This window comes from Tiliqua scincoides, chromosome 2 (assembly GCF_035046505.1).
Source record: "Tiliqua scincoides isolate rTilSci1 chromosome 2, rTilSci1.hap2, whole genome shotgun sequence".
Classification (NCBI taxonomy): domain Eukaryota; kingdom Metazoa; phylum Chordata; class Lepidosauria; order Squamata; family Scincidae; genus Tiliqua; species Tiliqua scincoides.
The window spans coordinates 269,884,053-269,906,547 of NC_089822.1; the positions used below are offsets into that span (position 1 = coordinate 269,884,053).

Below are 22,495 nucleotides of genomic sequence, written 5' to 3' on the forward strand. Positions count from 1 at the left end.
AGCCTGGTTCTCTGAGTTCTCAGCCACAGAGGGACCTGCTGCTGTGTTCTAGAGCTCTGCTTGGATCCACAAGACAGCCGAGACCTGAGGAATGGAGAAGTGCAAGCAGAAAGGACGAACACATGAAGGTGAGAGAGATGGAGAAAAGAAGCAAGAGGCTTTTTGTGCTGCGGAAACTCTTTTAGAGGACTTGGAGGGACATGTGCTGCTGGCAGGAAACAAGAAGATGGGCAAGGACATTTCAGAGGCCCAGAAAGCAAAGAGGCACAGCAAAGGCTGGATTTCTCCACTTTATTTAAGCTAATCTGTCAGACCAGTTGATGCTGATCCTTGTCTGAGACTCAGAGGCTTCCTGTCCATAAGGACTGCCTGGATAAACTCTGGTCAGTGACTGAGAAGGAAAAAATGAAATTAATAAGAGTGGATAACAGTGGCAAGCTGTAATAAACTGTCCAGTGTTTGTTACATAGAACTACTGACTTATTCATGTATTAAAATAAAACACATCTAGAAAGAAAAACAGTATTGGTACGCTCTCGCTCTCACTCTCTCCTTCTTTGAATGCAGCTTGTATCTGCAGCTTGTATCTGCAGTTTCGGGCAGCGGTATCTGCCCGAGGTCTTCTGCCGTGAAGACAGATGCAAAGAACTCATTTAATGTCTCTGCCATCTCCAAGTCTCCTTTTATCTCCCCTTTCCCTCCCTCACCATCCAGGGTGCCAACAGCTTCTCTGGTGGGTTTCCTGCTTCTGACATATTTGAAGAGGCTTTTATTATTCCCCTTAATGTTGCTGGTCATGCGTTCCTCATAGTCTCGCTTGGCCTCCCATATCACCTTCTTACATTTCTTTTGCCACAGTTTATGTTCCTTTTTATTCTCCTCATTAGGGCAAGACTTCCATTGACGGAAGGGCTTCCTTGCCCTTTACAGCCTCTCAAATTTGGCTCATTAGCCATGCCGGCACCACCAGGACTTAGTTGAGCCCTTAGTCTGCAGAGGAAAAAGAGCAGAGAGGTAGCAATACACTTTGGGAGAAAGGGTCAATCATTTCTTGTTTTGATGAAGGAAGTGGGGAAAAATAGCCCCATTAATTTTCAGGGGTGGGAGACTAGGGGCTTGCAGCTGCTTAAAAGATGCAAAATGTGAACAGCAGAGAAGGAAAGAAAAAATAGAAAAGGGAGAAGGAATGACAGAAACCTTAGATACAAATGGGGCCTCCATATCTGCAGGGGAACCATTCTCGGATCCCCCCACTAACACCAAAAACTGTGGATAATGAAATCCGTGATTTAGGCCCCTTTAAAATCTCTGAAGGGGACCAGAGTCTGGTCATCTCTAGAGGGCTTTCTGAAGCCTGCAGAGGCTGCATGTGTCCGCCCATGGCCTCTGCAGGGCTTCAGAATGGCCATTAGGACCAAAAAGATGCAACTTTTGGCTTCCCAGGGAAACCAGAAGTGATGTTTTTTTGCCTTTTAAGACAGTCTGAAAAGTTGTGACATTCTCCAGAAGTTGTGTCTTTTTGGCCCTAACGGCCATTCTGAAGCTGTCCGGAGGTGACCAGAGCGCAGCTCCAGTCACCTTTGGAGGGCTCAGGTTAGGTCAAGTCTGGCTCAATGCAGATCCTAGGGACCCATGTTGGGCCAGATCTGTGGATAAATAACCTGCAGATATGGAGGCCCCACCTGTAAACACACCCTGAGTTACCTGAGGTAGTGTGCCAAATACTGTATAGAAGCCCCCCTACTTAAAAGGGGCCTGCTTGTTCTTATGTACCCATCATTCTTATTGCAGAGCACATTCATTACAGATATGAAATGTATTTGCAGCTCACCTACAGTGCATGTGGTCTTACCTCGAAAAGCGGGCTAAGAGGGCTTGTCAGGCCTGGCTGGAATAGGATGGAGAATGTTTGGGACTGGGCACGAACCCAACCATGGACATTTGGCCAGGCATGTTTGTATCTTGAAAGTTCCCAGCAGGCACCCCAAAATGCGGGGAGCCAGACTATCGGTCCAAATCACATTCAAGCTGGTTGGGGGAGGCAGAAACCCTTCCTAGCAATAGGGGCTCAGTGACGAATCAGAGATCCCACCAGCAGGTTCTGTGCTCTACCTATAGAATAGGTCAGTGATTTTTAACATTTTTTTTCTCATTAATCTCTATGGCTTCTTTATGGTCTTCACCTCTTGTGATGTCACTTCCGGGAGATTTTTTCAGGTTCTGCAGCTCAAATTCTAGGGCAACTGCCTGTAGTAATTGTCCCTCTTCCTGGGCCAACTCTGTTGTAATGAATTTTCTGTCCCTCTTTCTCTGTTGGCAGAGTGGAGACTTTTTGTTCCTGACAATTGCCCTCAGGAAAGAGCTGCAGAACTTGGAAGAGTTTTTCAGCTATTTTCAACCACTGCGCTCCAAACTCCCTTAGCACACCTGCAGACCTTTTATGGCAGGCCAATGTGCCATGGCATACCGGCTGAAAATCACTGCTCTAGCCTTTAGTTAGTTGGCAACCTTCAGTCTCGAAAGACTATGGTATCGCGCTCTGAAAGGTGGTTCTGGAACAGCGTCTACTGTGGCTGAAAAGGCCGATTCGGGAGTGACAATCCCTTCCACACCGGGAGCAAGTGCAGTCTGTCCCTGGTCTGTCTCCCTGGCTATGGGCCTTCCTTCTTTGCCTCTTAGCCTCAGACTGTTGGCCAAGTGTCTCTTCAAACTGGGGAAGGCCATGCTGCACAGCCTGCCTCCAAGCGGGCCGCTCAGAGGCCAGGGTTTCCCACTTGTTGAGGTCCACTCCTAAGGCCTTCAGATCCCTCTTGCAGATGTCCTTGTATCGCAGCTGTGGTCTACCTGTAGGGCGCTTTCCTTGCATGAGTTCTCCATATTAAAGGCTCTAGCCTTTAATATTCAACAAAAGGTGGTGGCCAGGGGTGAACTCCATCACAAGCAAATGAAAAACCAACGATGTGAGGGAGCTGAATGAAATTTGCCTAAGACTCAAACGCTTCCATTGTTCATTTGAGAAGCTAAACTGTAGAATTTATCACCAAAATCTACTTCCTTAGCAGACAAACAGAAATAGCCAATGTCAAAACACTGAAGTTATCTTACCTTACTTAGGTAAAACTGCCTAGAAATAATAGTCTAAAAAATAAAACAAATACCTTTAAAAAGGGACCACAGAACCAGACTTCCTTTGAGTAACAATATTTGACTCCAAACCTAGTAAGATGCAAAGACCAAGAGAAAGTGAGGATTTCTCTGAATTCTAATAAGACGTTGATTCTGTCAGGAGGTTTCTTCCCAAATAACACACTTGTGGCTTCTCTCTTCTGTGCTTTTTAGCAGCCAACATCCATTACAGCAAGTCTTTCATGTGACGATATTTCTGTCCACCAGGTATTCTTACAGTTCCTCCTGGGTGCATTCTAATGATCATAAATATGTTTGGGTTTAGTAATGAAACCACTAGTTTTTCTCTAAGCATATATATGATTGATGCAAAGTAAAATTTCCAAACACAATGAAGCATTCTCCATACTCTAAGCCAGGGGTGTCCAAACTTTTTGGCAGGAGGGCCACATCATCCTCTGACAGTGTCGGGGGCCGGGGGAAAAAAAGAATTAATCACATTTAAAATTTGAATAAATTTACATAAATGAATATATTAGAGATGGGGCTTATATGAATGAATGAAGGTTTGGCAATAGCTCAAGGACTATGAAAGACCTTGCGCAAAGCAAGGCTGGCCTTTCCTTTGCCGCTGCTGCTTCACAGATATGAAACAGCAAGCAGCAGAGGGAGTCCTTGGCCTGCAGCTCGTGCAAGAGGTCAAACAGTTGGCCCTTGTGCTGAGAGTAGTCACAGGTCAGCGTGGGCACCAGCAAGTCTCTGGAGGGCCAGAAGGTTATTGGACACAGAGGGCTCCCTGGGGCCAGACTGGGGGTCCCTGAGGGATTGACCCCCCCCGGCCGGGGTTTGTGCACACCTGCTCTAAGCATTTATGCCATTTTCCCCAGTTGTAAATTCTCAGGCATTTTCAAGGTGATCCATCACAGAAGTTCTTACTACAGCCTGAGCAAATAATGATTTTTCCCCCCTTGTAAGAAAATTCTAATGTCTATTTCACTATCTGCTAAATATTTCTAAGGATTCTCCACCACATGCATTCTTTGATGTGAAGTAAGGGCATCACACTGACCAAAGCTCTTTCCACACTGCATACAATTAAAAGGTTCATTTCTTGTGTGAATTTTTTTATGTTTAATAAGGTCCGAACTTGTGCCAAAGTTTTTCCCACAATCCAAGCACTTAAAGGGTTTCTCTCCTCTGTGGCTTCTTTGATGTGAAGCGAGGCCATCGTTCCGGCTGAAGCACTTTCCACATTCCAGGCACTGGAATGGCTTCTCCCCTCGGTGACTTTTTTGATGAGCGCTCAGCCCATCACTCCGACTGAAACTCTTTCCACACTCCGGGCACTGGAATGGTTTCTCTCCTGTGTGGGTTCTTTTATGTTTAATGAGGTCTGAACTTGCGCCAAAGCTTTTCCCGCATTCCAGGCATTTAAATGGTTTCTCTCCCGTGTGGGTTCTTTCATGTTTAATGAGGTCTGAGCTCTCACTGAAGCTTTTCCCACACTCCAGGCATTTAAATGGTTTCTCCCTTGCATGTCGTTTTTGATGGGAAGCAAGAGTTCCGCTATGACTGAAGCCCTTTCCACACTCCAGGCACTTAAAAGGTTTCTCTCCTCTGTGGTTCCTTTGATGTGAAGTAAGAGCATCGCTCCGACTGAAGCTTTTCCCACAGTCCAAGCATTTGAACGGTTTCTCTCCTGTGTGGGTTCTTAGATGGAAGGTGAGGTGTGTGCTCTGACTGAAGCTTTTCCCACAGTCCAGACACTTGAATGGCTTCTCTCCCCTGTGGCTGCTTTCATGTGAAGCAAGCCCATCACTCCGGCTGAAGCTCAGTCCACACTCCTGGCATTTAAAAGGTTTCTCTCCTGTGTGGATTCTTTCATGTTTAATCAGGTCTGAGCTCACACTGAAGCCTTTTCCACACGCCAAGCATTTAAACTGTTTCTCCCTTGCATGTCGTTTTTGGTGCGAAGTAAGGCTATCGCTCCGACTGAAGCTCTTTCCACACTGTGGGCACTGAAACGGTTTCTCTCCTGTGTGGATTCTCAGATGAGAGGTGAGGTGTGCGCTCTGACTGAAGCTCTTTCCACATTCCAAGCAGGCATAGGGTTTTTCACCCGTGTGAGTTTTCCAATGAATATCAAGGCTTGATTTACGGGCAAAACTTTTTCCACATGCAGGACATTCGTTTTTTCCTTTCTGCATTTTTTGACAGCCAGCAATGTCGTGGAAGTCACCACCTGTAATGGCAATAGCTTCACTCCTCTTGGCATCTGTAAGGCTTCCCTCCTGCTTTTTTGGTCTATCTTGAGCTCCAAAACCCTCTTTCATGTCTGGGCATATTCTGCTTTCCTCCACAACTTGAGGTGCTACCTTTTCATTCACCGACTCCCACAAGTCTGCTGGAACAAAGAGAGAAATCTGATGAAGAGCAAGAAAGCAATGGGGTCTCCAATCAGGCAATGCAATAAATCTACTGCTATAGTGTAGACCAGTGGTTCTCACACATTTAGCACCGGGACCCACTTTTTAGAATGAGAATCTGTCAGGACCCACCGGAAGTGATGTCATGACCCAAAGTGACATAATCAAGCAGGAAAATTTTTAACAATCCTAGGTTGCAATCCTAACCATACTTATCCAGGAGTAAATCCCATTGACTATCATTGTTAAAGAATATAATATCTTGTTAAAAGTACAGGTCTGTAACATTGCCCCAAATACAGTCACACACCATGGTAGCATCAAGTCTAATATATTAAAAATAAAATATTGAAATGAATGGGGACCCACCTGAAATTGGCTCGCAACCCACCTAGTGGGTCCCGACCCACAGTTTGAGAAACACTGGTGTAGATAATTTGGGAATATAAATCCAAGGCAGTTGTTCCAAAAGAAGGTAGAAACATATAGATTGCTAAAACTTTCAACAGGGAGAGAGAGAGGCTTACTACACCTTACACAACAGGAAGTTCAATTGAGGAGGCCACCCCGCACACACCAGCCTCATTCAGAACAAATAAAATCCGCCACTGAACTTCTTGTCAACCGATTGCTTGTTCTTCCAGGCTTGATGCAATCAAGGAAAGGGCTTCCTAGACCAGTGATTTTCAACCAGTGTGCCACAAAAGATCTGCAGGTGTGCCTCAAGGGTTGGAGCACAGTGAATAATAATAATAATAAACTTTATTTGTATCCCACCCTTCTCCCTGAAAGTGGACCCAGTGATCAACAGTGGTTGAAAATAGCTGAAAAACTCATCCAGGTTCTGCAGCTCTGTTTCCAGGGCAACTGTCTGTTGCCAGCAGAGGAAGAGGAAAGGACTATTACAGGCAGTTGCCCTAGAAACAGAGCTGCAGAACGCGGAAGAGTCCCCTAGAAGCTGGAAGTGACATCACAAAAGGCAAAGACCATAAAGGTCAGTGTGACGCGAGAAGTAAAACGTTATAAGTTGCACAGGTGTTCCTGGGGGTTCTGGCGTCCGGAGCAACCCCCCTTTTCTGCCCCGACTCAGAAGTAATTGCGGTGACATCATCATCTCCACAATTTCTTCCGCATGGCTACCTCCTCTGTTCCTTCTTTGAAAAAAAGGGGGAATACAAGAGGCAGCCAAGGCCCCGACGGAGACTTCCATGCTGTTTGTAAGCGGTGCAGTGGGCTCTATAGGAGCATTTTGGGGCTGCTGGAAGTGGCGCCCAAGACAGGCGAGCGTCACTTCCAGGAGGCAGCCAGTGCTCCCCTGCTGGGCGCCGCTTCCAGGAGCCCCAGACTGCTTCGATGGAGCCCTCCGCACCACTTACAAGTGGAGTGGAGGGCTCTGTCAGGCCACACATTTCCTCCAACATGGGAGGAGGTGCTCACCACTTCTGCACCATTCTGAGGATGCCATCAGAGGCAGAGGAGGGGTGCCCAGAATCACTGCTGGCAATGAGCGGCTGCCTCTCTGGCAGCAATTCAACACCAGACTGGGGTGCTGCCTCTCCCCTCCTTCTTTATAGGAGGAGATAAGACGGCGCCCTAGAGAGACAGCATGCTGGAAGTTGTGACCGCCAGCTTGCTGGATGCTTTAGGGTGCCCTCTCATCTCCTTTGGAGGATAGGAAACAGGTGCCCAAGAGCGTCAGTGCATAGAGAGTTGCAACTCCTGGCACGTGGCCTCTCTAGGGCACCCGTTTCCTCTCCTCCTATAAAGGAAGAGGGGAGAGGGGGCCAGCCCAGTCTGGCGCTGAATCACTGCTGGAGAATACTGAATGCTGGGCACCCCTCTTCTGTTTTGTTTTGTGTCTTTTAAAAAAGGTAGAGAAGCTGGTGGAGCTGCCGGTTTCTTTGCCTTAAAAAAAAAAAAAGACACCTGGGTGGTGGAGTGGGGGAAGGCTGACAGAGGTGCCCTTGGAGGTTCGGCACTCAGGGAATTTGCCCTGCTTGCCTCCCTCCAGATATGCCTCTGGAAAATTGCTCCCTTAAAGCATAAACACCCCGGAACATGGGCACTTGCAAAGAGAGGTACCACACAACCCTGACAGTACATTCAGTGGGACTTAAACCTGGGTAAGCATGCTTAGAACTGCGGCCTATGAGAGGTGGGGCTCTATCCTTGTTTAAATGCTGAAATCCAGCCTGCTCCAAACATGCTCCTGAAAACATTACAGCAAGGTCTGTGCAAGTGAAAGGCAGGTGTGGGGAGCTAAGGCAGGGCTTAGCCTCCCCCTCCTTTTTTCCTGTCACTGTCACAACATCTCCCCCCCCCCACCTAGAATGGAACTCACTTTCATCAATAACATTTTGGAAGGACATGTTCTTGTTGGCTCTTCCTGCGGAAGCTTCCAGAACTTCCTCTGAGACGGCACCTCCCTGTTGGAGATTCTTCCCTGTGGTTTCTGTCACACTCCTGCTGTCATCTTAAGGAGAGAGGAAGAGATGGAGACTTCCAAAACCTCAGCCTCTATCCCAGAAAGCATTCCAGAGAGGAGAAGAAGGGGAAGAAAAATTGTCTGCTCAAAAGCACAAGCAAGAGTTGGTCTGCCAGGATTTTTGCTGAGTGGGTCACTGCAGTGTTATGACAGGGGAGTCTGTCTGGCATTCTTCTGGTCCCTGGAGGCTGACGAGAAGCCCCAGGCTCGTATATTTTCCCCCTAGGAAGAGCAGCAGAGGAACCAATGAACAGTTCCATGGAAGGCCTCCGTGGGAGCCCCACTGTTCCCAGACAATGCACTCTAAGGACCCACCTGCTGACCTTTCATCTCCATCAGACCCCTGGACAAACACCTCTTGCTCCTCTTCTAGCCAGTCTTCAGGAAGAATAAAAATTTAATTTTTACTTCTGGCACTTTGGAGAGGAAAAATTCACATTCAGACAGAAGCAATCTGGACCATTCCCCCACCCCCATTCTAACATCTCCCTCACAGCTAGACAGTAGGGGTGTGCAGTGGGTGGGGAGGCAGGAGAGGCAGAGCCTCCCTACTGGAGTCCTTTAAAAAGCACTGCCGCCATGGGAGGTGTACAAACACACACAACCCAGATGTGCAGTTTGTATACATCCCACAGTGGTGGCGCTTTCTGAAGGACTCTGGTGGGAAGGCTTTGCCTCTCCTACCTCCCCACCCACCGCAGCGTAATCCCTGCTAGACAGAAATGCAGACGGAGATCTCTCCCTGCCTTTTCCACATCTCCAGAGCTGAGCAGGGAAACCTGGTGATCGATCTTCCTGTTCAGTTTCCACACCATCCTCCCCCCCCTTCGCACAAAGTCCAGCAAAGCCTCCTCCTCATGAGTTGTGCAGCCACCTCCTCAAAGGGCACCGGACCCTGAAAGGGGGAGTGGGAATCTCTCCTCACACATCACTCTGCTTCTCACAACACTTGCTGTGGTCCTCTCTCAAAGGCCTGAATGAGGAGGAACATAAGGGACGAGGTGGTTCTTTAGAGTCCTGAGCCAAACCTGGACAAAGAGTCAAAAATACATCAATAACCACATCAGGCTTTTCGGAGAGGTGAACAACAACATAAATAAATAAGAACATAAGAACAGCCCCACTGGATCAGGCCATAGGCCCATCTAGTCCAGCTTCCTGTATCTCACAGCAGCCCACCAAATGCCCCAGGGAGCACACCAGATAACAAGAGACTTCATCCTGGTGCCCTCCCTTGCATCTGGCATTCTGACACAGCCCATTTCTAAAATCAGGAGGTTGTACATGCACATCACGGCTTGTACCCCGTAATGGATTTTTCCTCCAGAAACCTGTCCAATCCTCTTTTAAAGGCGTCCAGGCCAGTCGCCATCACCACATCCTGTGGCAAGGAGTTCCACAGACCAACCACACGCTGAGTAAAGACATATTTTCTTTTGTCTGTTCTAACTCTCCCAACACGCAATTTTAGCAGATGTCCCCTGGTTCTGGTGTTATGTGAGAGTGTAAAGAGAATCTCTCTATCCACTCTGTCCATCCCCTGCATAATTTAATAAATTTAATTTATTTAATAATTTAATAAAATAAGCTGCACTTGCTCATGAGAAGATCGCTTGAAAACATTGATTAATGAACTGCTCCCTCTCTTATAATTTTCCAGCCAGGCCTGAAGACATTTCTTTTTAGACAAGCCTCCTAAACTCTTGGCCTTTTTAGCATCTTTTAACATCTGGTTTACAGGCTTGGGGCTTTCATAAAATTGCTGCGGTTGCCCTTTTTATTCTTTTAATGCTTTGAGCACTGTTTTTAAAGATATTTGTGAAGTGCTTTTAATTTGTTTTTAATTGTGTTTATGTTTTTTGTATTTTTATTGAAGCTGTAAGCTGCCTTGGGTCCCTTTGGGAGAAAGGAGGGATACCAATATAGTAAGTAAACAAAGAAACAAACAAACAAACATAAGAACAGCCCCACTGAATCAGGCCAAAGGCCCACCTAGTCCAGCTTCCTGTATCTCACAGCGGCCCACCAAATGCCACAGGGAGCACACCAGATAACAAGAGACCTGCAAGGCTTCCTGGGAATTGTAGTTTAAGAACATAAGAGCAGCCCCACTGGATCAGGCCATAGGCCCATCTAGTCCAGCCTCCTGTATCTCACAGCGGCCCACCAAATGCCCCAGGGAGCACACCAGGCAACAAGAGACCTCATCCTGGTGCCCTCCCTTGCACATGGCATTCTGAGGTAGCCTACTCCTAAAATCAGAAGGTTGCACATACCCATCCTGGCTTGTCACCTGGATCACAAGGGGGGGGGGTGAAAACTTTTGCTTCACATGCATCTGGCCCTGGAAAGATTGTTGGCGCTGGCCTGAGAGATGCAGCTCTAAAAAGCACCTGGATCTGGTGAGGAACATCATGCATGTCTCGGGGCAACATACCCCGGACATGCACTGCCGCCTGCCTGCCTTCTTCCCTCCCCTCCCCCACTCAGTGTCCACTCCTGGACCCCCTGCAGTGGTGGCACAGCTGAGCCAGGCAGCACAGGTCCTTAGTGCCCCCCAGGGTTCAACCCTCTCACCTGCCATTGGGTGGGGCCGCTGAGAGGGGCTCTGCCTGGACCCCAAGAGAAGGGGCAGAGCCTGGTGGCTCCAGGATCTGACTCTGTGCAGGCAGCTGTGCACCCTGATTGGGGGGGGGGGGGCGGAGAATAGGCAGTGGGGCACAAGGGGTACCCAGAGCCTGTCAGGTCACTTGTGGCTTGCCCGATCCAGGGACACGAGGCGAGTGGGGAGGCAGAGGCTGCTTTGCGCGTGGGTTGAGAGTGTCGCGTGCCTTCTACAGCGCCCAGCGCTTTAGGACTCCGGTGGGGAGGCTCTGCCTCCCCACCCACTGCCTCCCACAGTGGCGGCGGCCTTTGCAAAAGACTGCGGTGGGGAGGCTCTGCCTCCCCTGCCTGCCCAGCCACCGCACGTGCCCGCGCCAGACGCACCTACCTGCGGGCCAGCGCTGCGGCCGGAGACCCGGAGAAGCTCCGCCTGCTCCGGAGGAGGAGAAAGGCGGCTCGGGGCTGGGTCTGCAGCCGGATTTCCGGCCCTGCTGCCGGCCTGGCCTGGGAGGGAGAAGACGCTGCTGCTGCTGCGGGGTCCGGTGCGCGTGTCGCTGCTGCCCCCGCTGGAGAGGTGCAGCGCGGCGCAGCCCCCTCGCCCGCTCCAAGTCCAGGCTGGCAGCATGGCCTAGTGGGCGGCTCAAGGCACGCGCTCGCTCGCTCGCTCACGTGAAAGCCCTTCTGCGCCTCCCTGCACCCGTTCCAGGCGTGTTCCTGCCCACCGGACGCGGGGGGGGGGGGCTTTTCTCTATCCCTGTCCATAACCAGAGGCAGGCGCTGGCGCAGCCAGAGGGGGTGCAAAGCACGGAGTTTGGCAGGGAGCCTCGCCGCAGAGTGCAAGCGGCCCCTCCCATCAGAAGAGCCCCGCTGTATTTGTGGCTTTAGTGCAATATTTGTTCTCCTCTAAATAAGGATCACAACCAGGGAGCCATTGGGTCCCCCCCCCCCCAAACTAAGATCATCTCAGCATCCAAGTAGCTTCAGGAGCTCTAAGCAAATACATGGAGTATTCACATCATGCGATGCTGTACCCAGGTATGCAACTGCCTGTACATGGGACACGCTTCCCTGAGGATGACTGTACGTACCTGGGCAGAGTTTAACTGGCAGGTTACAGTTTTAACATGTGAAAAACCCTTGAGAGGTAGCGAGGTAAAGATGTCAGTTAAGAAAGACCATATTTCTCCGGGGCGGGGGGGGGGGGGGAGAGGCAGAGAAAATGAATTCCAAGCTTCTCTGAAGCTGCCTAGTGAAAGCTGCCCTTGAGAAGAACTGGGAACATAAATGACAAGTCAGCTAAAGGCAGAAAAATCAGATATCGATCACACAGCCCTGGTGGTTCTCAGGACATTCTGCGCTTGCGTCAAAGAACACACACAGGGAGAAACACAAGTATCTTTTGTGGTTAATTGCAGTGCAGCACCCCGGAGAGTCTGTGCAGGAAGACAAAGCGGGGGGGGGGAGGCCGGGGCTCCTGCTGCTCCTGCTGCATCCCTGATTTGGGGGGGGGGGGAGACGCTCCCAGGCCTTGAAGGGTTAAAGCAGCAGAGCTGCCCTTCCTAGAGGAGAAGGAAGTGGGGGGCCTCAGCGGCAGCTGCACCTTCCTGCCCCCCCCCCTTACGAACAGGGCTCCCGCTGTGTCCCTCTCCGGGAGCGGCAGGGAGTGGCAGCTGCAGCGGTGGGTCTGGTCTGGTCTTTCCTGGGAGGGGGGAGGGTATGGCTGGGGGGATTCAAAGGGGTTGGCCCAGCACAGTGGCAAGAGAGGCTGCAGGAGTCCCCGAGCAGGCGCCTTGCGGCAGCAGCAACAGGGGATGCCCGGGAGGGAGGGAGAGACCTTCTCCCCCCAAGGACCCTGGATAAGACCCCCACTCCCCCCCCATGTCCCACCTGTACAGGGGAGGAAAGAAAGTCCTTCCCCCTGGACACCATCATCTCCACTCCAGCTACTCCCTAAGACCCCCCAAGAAGGTTTGCCTGACAGTTAAGGCCACTGAAAATCCCCCCCCAGCCCAGCAATTGCACCTCTGCACAAGCATCAATGGCCTGGGAGAGAGCCCCTCCCCACTGTGCCCGTCGGCCCTTCACCAGGCTGCAGAGGGGAAGGGGTGGGTGAGGAAGAGGAATCCCCCCCATGGCACCTTAATGCCTTTCCCCAGAGTCTCATCCCCCCAAGCACAGTAACATGATACAGCTGTAAAGTTAATGACAACCTCTGCAGGCTCCCCAGCCAAGAATCCCTCTCCCGTGCAAGAATCTCAGGTGCAGAAAGAGCAGCCTCCCCCTTGGCGTTTCATGGGCCGCAGTGGGGAAGGGGTCACTGGCTCTTGCATCGCTCTTCATGTGGCCAGAATGGAGCCTGCATGTCCAGGAGCAGTCTGCCTCTGCCCAAGAAGGGGCAAAGAAAGGCTGTGGTCTTCGTGTCCTGTTTGTGGACATCTGGTCTGTTCTGGAAGGTGCTGTCTTGGGTTCTAGGAACATCACCCCCCCCCCCCAGAAGACCCTGTTCTATGTGTTGCTCACTGCTCCCCCCCTTTATGGGTTGCACAGAGAGAGAGGAGAGGGAGAGAGAGAGCCTGCAGCTGCTGTACAAAGCCTCCCTTTGGCCAGAGACCTGATTAGATGAAGACCTAATTAGATGAACCTAGAGACTCCCTTGCCTGGATGATCTCTTTAGTAGAATCTTCCTCTGAATGCAGCTCCAAGCACTAAACATTTTTCCTTCTATCTCCAGAATGGGACAGAGGAGTTGAGCAGAGCCAGGAGGATCTCCGGTGAGCAGAGATGTCTGCGGAGCAGAGGGGTGAATCCCCAGCCTCGGATCTCCAGCTCCAGGCTGTGCCAGAGGAAAAGGCAAGACTGGGGATTAAAAGGGAGCAAGAGGAGCCAGCAGGCCTCACAGCCCAGATGGAAGCCACATCTCCTGCTGCCCTGATAGCGCCCACAATGCCGTGTCTGAGCTGGGCAGAGCCGCAGCACATCAAGCAGGAGGAGGGGCTGGCATCACAGCAGTGGGAAGCCCAGTGGCAGGAGTTCCTCAGGACAGTGCAGGCCGCTCACCCCGGGGAGGGAATCTCACCCACACCAGACAGCCGAGCATGGGATGGGGCTAAGACTGGCCTACCCCACTTTCAGGAAGCCTCAGCCACCAGTCAGTGGACTGAAGAGGAGAGCGGGGCCAGCCTTCTGCCCGAAGCAGTCCATCAAGCTGACAGTAGGCCAGGCCTCGTGGATGGGAAAGACAACAGGCCAGTGGAAGAGATTAAAATGCAGGATCTCATCAGCTCAGAGGCGCAGTGCAGGCGCTTCAGGCAGCTCCGCTACCGGGATGCCCAGGGTCCCCGTGAGGTCTACAGCCGACTCTGGGAACTTTGCCATCAGTGGCTGATGCCGGAGAGGCACACCAAGGAGCAGATGCTGGACCTGGTGATCCTGGAGCAGTTCCTGGCTGTCCTGCCCCTGGACATGCGGAGCTGGGTGAAGGAGCAGGACTGTGAGAGCGGCTCCCAGGCAGTGGCCCTGGCAGAGGACTTCCTCCTCAGGCAGCAAGAGGCCCGGGAACTGGAACAGCAGGTGAGAGTGTCTTATTCTGCTCCTAGGTGTGAGTGGTCCAGAGTGAACAAGGGAGAGCAGAATGTGAGTGCACTTAACTTGAAAGAGTTACTCTTCTGTTGCGTCACTTTGTCTTGACTTTGCCTTAACACCCCGATTATTTCTATGTTGGGCAGTAGCCATGAATTTTGCTGGAGGTGAAGGGAGTCTGCTAGAATTTGTCCAGAGGCAGCTCAGAGGGAGGCTAAGCGAGTGAGTGAATGGAGGGTGGGGATGCCAGCCTGCTAGCTAAGGAAGAGCCTGTCTCCTCCTGAAGACTTTGGCTTTGGAAGCTGCGGTTCCTATAGCTAGTAGTTGGCAACCTTCAGTCTCGAGAGACTCTGGAATCACGGTCTGAGTGGTGGTTCTGGAACAGCGTCTAGTGTGGCTGAAAAGGCCAATTCGGGAGTGACAATCCCTTCCACACTGGAGCAAGTGCAGTCTGTCCCTGGTCTGTCTCCCTGGCTATGGGCCTTCCTTCTTTGCCTCTTTGCCTCAGTCTGTTGGCCAAGTGTCTCTTCAAACTGGGAAAGGCCATGCTGCACAGCCTGCCTCCAAGCGGGCCGCTCAGAGGCCAGAGTTTCCCACCTGTTGAGGTCCTATGCTGAGACTCCATGGAAATGCAGCACCAAGTAGGAATGTTTGCTGCACCCAGAATTCATCTTCCACAAAATCTCAGCTAGCATTTAAACAAAGGCCACTCAGCATTCTAGTTGTGAAGATGATATGCTTGGAAGTGTGTAAGCAACACCTGCTGAAACTGAGAAGCCAAAGGAATGGGTTATCCAGGACACAGCAAAAGTGTGTCCCACGTGCATTATCACTGCCTCACACTGCCTGTGGTCTGGGCAGGGTGAGAGGTTTTGTTCCCTTCCTCTGTTGTATCATTCTGTGTTCTGTGCAAGGATTGAATAGGAGATGGTTTTCTCTTTCAGGAAATGGGGACCTCTGAAGGAAAGCATTCTCCACCTGCTCCAGGTCAAAGAGTTGTGTTCAGGGAAGCTGAGCAGAAAAACCACGCAAGCAAGGCATCTTTGGGTAAAACATCCCCACCCTTATCCCAAACAGAAAGGAGGAAGGAAGTTTTGTTGTGAATGTTACAGGAGAGTGTGGGCTGAATTGACTCTTGGTCTTGAATGTTAATATCTGCACCAGTGTTTGGGTGATACACGTTTTGGTACCAGGAACACTACATGATTCAAACAAGAGCCAGTTCTCCCCCCCCCTTGCACAATTTGCTTGAGATTCACTGAGACACATTCTGAGACACTGAGACACATTGAGAGATTCACTGTCACACATTTTGGCAATGACCAGTTTAGGTGACTTTAGATGGGAGCAAGCAAGTTCTAGGAGGTCGTCAAGAGTTATGAGTCAGGATAGTTAAGTGGAAACTTCCATCCTGGGTGACAGGATGCTCATGAGAACTGGCCACTGGTGCTCCTTTCACAGCCTCCTACTTGAGGCTCTTCAGTTGGGATGCCAGGGGACTGAACCTGGGACTAATATCTATAACACTCTCAGAGCTTTATCCAGGACCCTACACTGGCTCCAGTCCATCCCAGTCAAGGGAGGCTATTTAATATGTGGCAGAATCTGCTTCCCTATAGAGCAAACTTTGGTGGAGCCTTTATTTGAGATTCCATTTTTCTCTCTATTCCTGCAGCTGATAGGTGGAAGAGTGTTAAAGAAGGCAAAGACCAAAAGGAGGCAAAACAGAAGTGGAGGAAACCATTTACTACTTCTGAAGGGGCAGACTTCCATGAAATTCCAGTCCAGGAAGAGAAGAAGGATAAAGGAGAGAAGAGAGATACGTTCTCCTTGTATGCAAAAATCTCATCTAATAAGTCCAGCCTCATCACACATCAGAGAAAGCATACAGGGGAGAAACCATTTAAATGTTCAGAATGTGGAAACAGCTTCAGTCACAGGAAAAGCTATACTATCCACCAGAGAATCCACACAGGGGAGAAGCCATATCAGTGCACCGAGTGTGAAAAGAGCTTTAGGCAAAGGATACAGCTTACTATACATCAAAGAATTCACACAGGGAGAAACCGTTCCAATGCTTAGAGTGTGGAAGGAGTTTCCGTTGTAGCTCAAACCTCATTTCCCATCAGAGAATCCACACAGGGGAGAAACCCTTTCAATGCCCAGCATGTGGGAAGAGTTTCACTCGAAGCAAAAGCCTTGTTTTACATCAAACACTCCACAAAGGGGTGAAATCATTTCAGTGCTCAGAGTGCGGGAAGATCTTCAGTCGGAGCAAAAGTCTTACTTACCATCAAAGAATCCACACAGGAGAGAAACCACATAAATGCTCAGAATGTGGAAAGAGCTTCAGTCGGAGAAAAAGCCTTACTCTGCACTGCAGAAGTCACACAGGAGAAAAGCCGTATGTATGTATACTATGTGGAAAGAGATTCAGCAGAGGTTCAAACCTTCGGTCGCACCAAAGAATCCACACAGAGGAGAAACCATATAAATGCTCAGTGTGTGGCAAGAGCTACCGCCACAGCGTAACCCTCACTATACATCACCGAAGCCACACTGGGGAAAGGCCATATATCTGCTCAGAGTGTGGAAAAAGCTTCAGTCATAAGCACCACCTTACTTTACATCAGAAAATCCACACTGGTGAGAAACCATTTATGTGCTCTGTATGCGGAAAGAGCTTCAGTCACAACATAAGCCTTACAAGACATGGCAGAATCCACACAGGGGAGAAACCATATAAATGCTCAGAGTGTGGAAAGAGCTTCAGCCGGAGCACAAATCTCAGGTCGCATCAAAGAATCCACACAGGAGAGAAACCATTTACATGTTCGGTGTGTGGAAGGAGCTTCAGTCGGAACACAAGCCTTACTTCTCATCAAAGGACCCACACTGGGGAGAAACCCTTTAAGTGCTCCGAGTGTGGCAAGAGCTTCAGCCGGAACACAGGTCTTACTTCTCACCAAGAAATTCACAAGGGGAGAAAGCATATAAATGCTCCGAGTGTGGAAAGAGCTTCAGTAGCCCCACAAACTTTGATGAATATAGAAGAGTCCACACAAGAGAGAATCCTGGGAATCCCAGAATTGCCTTGAGTGTGGAGAGAACTTCAGGTAGAGTCAAATCTCCATTTTGGAGTTGTATCCCAGAGGCCACATATAAGACTGGGCCGAGAAAACCTGTTATTGGACTTTCAGGAATAGAACATAAGAACATAAGAACAGCCCCACTGGATCAGGCCATAGGCCCATCTAGTCCAGCTTCCTGTATCTCACAGCGGCCCACCAAATGCCCCAGGGAGCACACCAGATAACAAGAGACCTCATCCTGGTGCTCTCCCCTACATCTGGCATTCTGACTTAACCCATTCCTAAAATCAGGAGGTTGCGCATACACATCATGGCTTGTACCCCATAATGGATTTTTCCTCCAGAAACTCGTCCAATCCCCTTTTAAAGGCGTCTAGGCTAGACGCCAGCACCACATCCTATGGCAAGGAGTTCCACAGACCGACCACGCGCTGAGTAAAGAAATATTTTCTTTTGTCTGTCCTAACTCGCCCAACACTCAATTTTAGTGGATGTCCCCTGGTTCTGGTATTATGTGAGAGTGTAAAGAGCATCTCCCTATCCACTCTGTCCATCCCCTGCATAATTTTGTATGTCTCAATCATGTCCCCCCTCAAGCGTCTCTTTTCTAGGCTGAAGAGGCCCAAACGCCGTAGCCTTTCCTCATAAGGAAGGTGCCCCAGCCCCGTAATCATCTTAGTTGCTCTCTTTTGCACCTTTTCCATTTCCACTATGTCTTTTTTGAGATGCGGCGACCAGAACTGGACACAATACTCCAGGTGTGGCCTTACCATAGATTTGTACAACGGCATTATAATACTAACCGTTTTGTTCTCAATACCCTTCCTAATGATCCCAAGCATAGAATTGGCCTTCTTCACTGCCGCCGCACATTGGGTCGACATACTTTCATCGACCTGTCCACCACCACCCCAAGATCTCTCTCCTGATCTGTCACAGACAGCTCAGAACCCATCAGCCTATATCTAAAGTTTTGATTTTTTGCCCAATGTGCATGACTTTACACTTACCGACATTGAAGCGCATCTGCCATTTTGCTGCCCATTCTGCCAGTCTGGAGAGATCCTTCTGGAGCTCCTCACAATCACTTCTGGTCTTTACCACTCGGAAAAGTTTGGTGTCATCTGCAAACTTAGCCACTTCACTGCTCAACCCTGTCTCCAGGTCATTTATGAAGAGGTTGAAAAGCACCGGTCCCAGGACAGATCCTTGGGGCACACCGCTTTTCACCTCTCTCCATTGTGAAAATTGCCCATTGACACCCACTCTCTGCTTCCTGGCCTCCAACCAGTTCTCAATCCAGGAGAGGACCTGTCCTCTAATTCCCTGACTGTGGAGTTTTTTCAGTAGCCTTTGGTGAGGGACCGTGTCAAACGCCTTCTGAAAGTCCAGATATATAATGTCCACGGGTTCTCCCGCATCCACATGCCTGTTGACCTTTTCAAAGAATTCTATAAGGTTTGTGAGGCAAGACTTACCCTTACAGAAGCCATGCTGACTCTCCCTCAGCAAGGCCTGTTTGTCTATGTGTTTTGAGATCCTATCTTTGATGAGGCATTCCACCATCTTACCCGGTATGGATGTTAGGCTGACCGGCCTATAGTTTCCCGGGTCCCCCTCTTTCCCTTTTTAAAAATAGGCGTGACATTTGCTATCCTCCAATCTTCTGGTACCGTGGCCGTTTTGAGGGACAAGTTGCATACCTTAGTCAAGAGATCTGCAACTTCATTCTTCAATTCCTTAATAACCCTTGGGTGTATGCCATCAGGGCCCGGTGACTTATTGATCTTTAATTTATCAATGAGGTCTGAAACATCTTCTCTTTTAACCTCTATCTGACTTAACTCCTCGGTTAGGAGGGGCCGTTCGGCAGCGGTATCTGCCCGAGGTCTTCTGCCGTGAAGACAGATGCAAAGAACTCATTTAATTTCTCTGCCATCTCTAAGTCATCCTAATAGAGAGGATTCATGCTGCATAAAGAGTATGTGTGTTTGATATATGGCAGGGACAGAAGCTGACATCACAAACAGCATCTTACCAGACTTCAAAGCACTTTTGTGATGTCGCTCTCCCTTTGTCCTCCTTCACACATACACATTGCCTTCATCTCATGACCACGTAGGCTCCCATAACCAAGGCACTAAGTCCATGTGTTCAGCTTCCCTTGCAAAGGAAGACCCTTTGAATGTTTGAATTAGTTCCATCATTCAGCACTACTGGATGTGATTTGATCATGCCATCATATTGTTTCGTGCCCCCTGTTTAGCCAATGGGAATACAGGCATAGGGTCCTGATGTTGACACATGATGTTCTGGGGAGCTGCTGGGGCCCCAGTGAGTGGGCGGGACTCACTGCTGACCCCTTCCACTTGTGTTACTTCCCCCCCCCCCATTTTATTGTATTTCTGGTTATGCTACTTTGACATCAACAAACATTTTACAGGCCTTCATATTTGGGTGCCAGCAGGCAAAATGAACTATTTTCCCAGAAAACACTGGCCTACAGGCCTCATTTCCACTTTGGTCAAGCTCAGACTCTTTGTTGTTTGCATTCCTCTTCTCCCCTCACCATCACACATCCTGGCAGGAAAATGATAGCCCTGCTTTGTATCTCCAGCTAAATGAAACTTGGTTATCCTGTCAGAAGTTTTCCTTTGTATCCTCAAGTTGTGTTTGCTCTCCTGAATGCAATTCCAGTCACTTCTGTATTTTGTACCAAACACTGGATTATACTTGTATTTTGCATTAACTTAGGTAAACCTCACTTTAAGCTGCCAGATGTCCCCTGGCACCAGAGGGCTAATTGTACGTATGTTAACTGACCCTGCTAGCGCTGTTTACCTGCACCCTCTTTGAATAAGAGGAATTCCCTTCATTCATACCCAAGTTTCCCATTGACACATTAAAACACATTAAAGCAACCTTTCAATATCCTTAAATACTAAGGAGGTTTGGCTAGCAGACTGTCAGAAGATCCACCTGGAATGGAGTCAGTTCTTGAAAGAAAGAACTTTTCTGTTTATTGTAAAAACTCCTTTGGAGGTTTAGAGAAAGCCTGACCATGCAAAACGCCTTGAATAAAAGCCGAAGGAGCAATCCAGTGGCCAGAAAGGCGGTATATAAATACCTGTTGTTGTTGTTGTTGTTGCATTTTTGCTCCTGCTGTTTACTGGTTTTTATTTATTGCATTTTATTAGGCTTGTGTGTTTACTGCTAAATTGTGCACAAATTGGGAGCCACCTTTGGTGATTCCTTCACTGGGGTAGGAAGGCAGATTGTTAGCTGGACTAGTTGGGCTCTTTATAGGGCTATTCCAAGCTCAGGTGGTGCCCCAAATGGTGACAATCTGCTGCCCCTACCAGTGGCCCTCAGTGTGAATCCACCATTGCCAGGGTGTCTCTTTGGAGTCATTCCCAGTGGTGAGAGCAAAATGGAGGTTTTTACAAAGAACGTAAGAAGAGCCCCGCTGGATCAGGCCAAAGGCCCATCTAGTCCAGCTTCCTGTATCTCACAGCCGCCCACCAAATGCCCCAGGGAGCACACCAGATAACAAGAGACCTCATCCTGGTGCCCTCCCTTGCATCTGGCATTCTGACATAGCCATTTCTAAAATCAGGAGGTTGCGCGTACACATCATGGCTTGTACCCCGTAATGGATTTTTCCTCCAGAAACTTGTCCAATCCCCTTTTAAAGGCGTCCAGGCCAGACGCCGTCACCACATCCTGTGGCAAGGAGTTCCACAGACCAACCACACGCTGAGTAAAGAAATATTTTCTTTGTCTGTTCGAACACTCAATTTTAGTGAATGTCTCCTGGTTCTGGTGTTACGTAAAAGGGAAAAGAATGTCTCTCTATCCACACTGTCCATCCCCTGCATAATTTTGTACGTCTCAACCATGTCCCCCCATCCATTGTGCCTCCAGTGCAGAAGTTGTCATCATCATCTCATAGGTGTCATCAGGCACAGGCAATGGGTACCCATGATAAACTTTTCCTCCAGAAATTTGTCCAGTCCCTTTTTAAAGGCTTCTAGGCCAGATGCCATCACCACATCTTGTGGCAAGGAGTTCCACAGACTAACTACACACTGAGTAAAGAAATATTTTCTTTTGTCTGTCCTCCCAACACTCAATTTTAGTGGCTCTGGGGAGGTCGGGGTGGAGCGGAGGGAGGTGTTCCAGGGCAGGGGGAGGGTGGGCAGTGGGCAGCCCTTGGGGGATCCGGCAGTTATTCCAGATCCCAACCTCCATTTCTGGGGAGCTTGGAGTGCTCTGCTCTCCTCGGACCTGCACCACCTCTCGAGGAGACCCATAGGGGCCAGGCTGTCTTGCCTGGCCACTTCGGGTCCCTATCCTGCACTGGATACAGCTCAAGCCTCTTGCCTTACCTATTCCAGTGCAGGTTAGGATTGCTCCCTTAGGGTGACAGCTTGTGGAGTGTGTGCTTAGTGCCCAAATATTACTTTCCCTAGACCAGTGTTTCTCAAACTTGAGGGAGCTTTACTCCCTCAGTAAGTTCTTGTGGGGGAGGGGCTAAGGCAGTGACGTGACTCCCAGGATCGTGTCGCTAAGAGGGGGCGAGTGGGTGCTTTGCACTTATTTTTTAAATGGAGGGCTGCAGGAGGTGTGGGGAGCCCTGCACAGCCCTACGCATCGTTCCCCGACACTTGGAAGCTACAATAGAAGTGGGTGCAAAGCTCCTCTGCAAACGGAAGTGCTTTGCGCCTGCTTTGATTGCAACTTCCAAGCCTCGGGGAGCGCTGCGGAGGGCTGCGCAGGGCTCCCTGCACCTCCTGCAGCCCTACATTTAAAAAGTAAGTGCAAAGTGCGCGTTGCGCGCGCGCACACACACACACACCCTGTGTGTTTAAGGGACACCCGTCCTTAAAGGGACGGGGAAATGTTATACAAACTGGTGGGTCGCGACACACCAGCATGAGAACCACTGCCTAGACATGCATCTTGGGAGAGGGGCAATGCAAGTGTCTCTAGATCATGTGTTAATACACCCTAGTGTTGCCTTTTCTCTGCCACACCACATCCAGCAAGGGAAACCTCTCCAGGAACTCCAGGGAGGGGGTCCAGATCTCTTCGTTCCGTTTAAGCTGCACAGCCACACGACTCAATCCCCATCAAAGCCCAGCTCCACACGGCTCAGAGGTCCCGGAATCCAGCCCTGATGT

The 22,495-nt window shown here is 49.7% G+C and overlaps 2 protein-coding genes across 2 annotated transcripts in view; one reads left to right on the forward strand and one right to left on the reverse strand.

The window, feature by feature from the left end:
• LOC136639188 (zinc finger protein 721-like) overlaps positions 1–22,495 on the forward strand; it is a 117,059-nt gene that overhangs the window by 60,755 nt on the left and 33,809 nt on the right. The window contains exon 8 of the mRNA XM_066613192.1: positions 16,496–17,163. Within this exon, the coding sequence (XP_066469289.1) occupies positions 16,496–17,163 (668 nt within the window). The remainder of the gene's footprint in view (positions 1–16,495; positions 17,164–22,495) is intronic.
• On the reverse strand, positions 317–12,573 carry LOC136641475 (zinc finger protein ZFP2-like). The gene is made up of 5 exons (XM_066617296.1): positions 12,529–12,573; positions 11,030–11,207; positions 8,353–8,415; positions 7,894–8,025; positions 317–5,530 (listed from the first exon to the last, which is right to left on the reverse strand). Exons 1-5 carry the CDS (start codon positions 12,571–12,573, stop codon positions 4,140–4,142), a joined length of 1,809 nt encoding a protein of 602 aa, XP_066473393.1. The 3' UTR covers positions 317–4,139.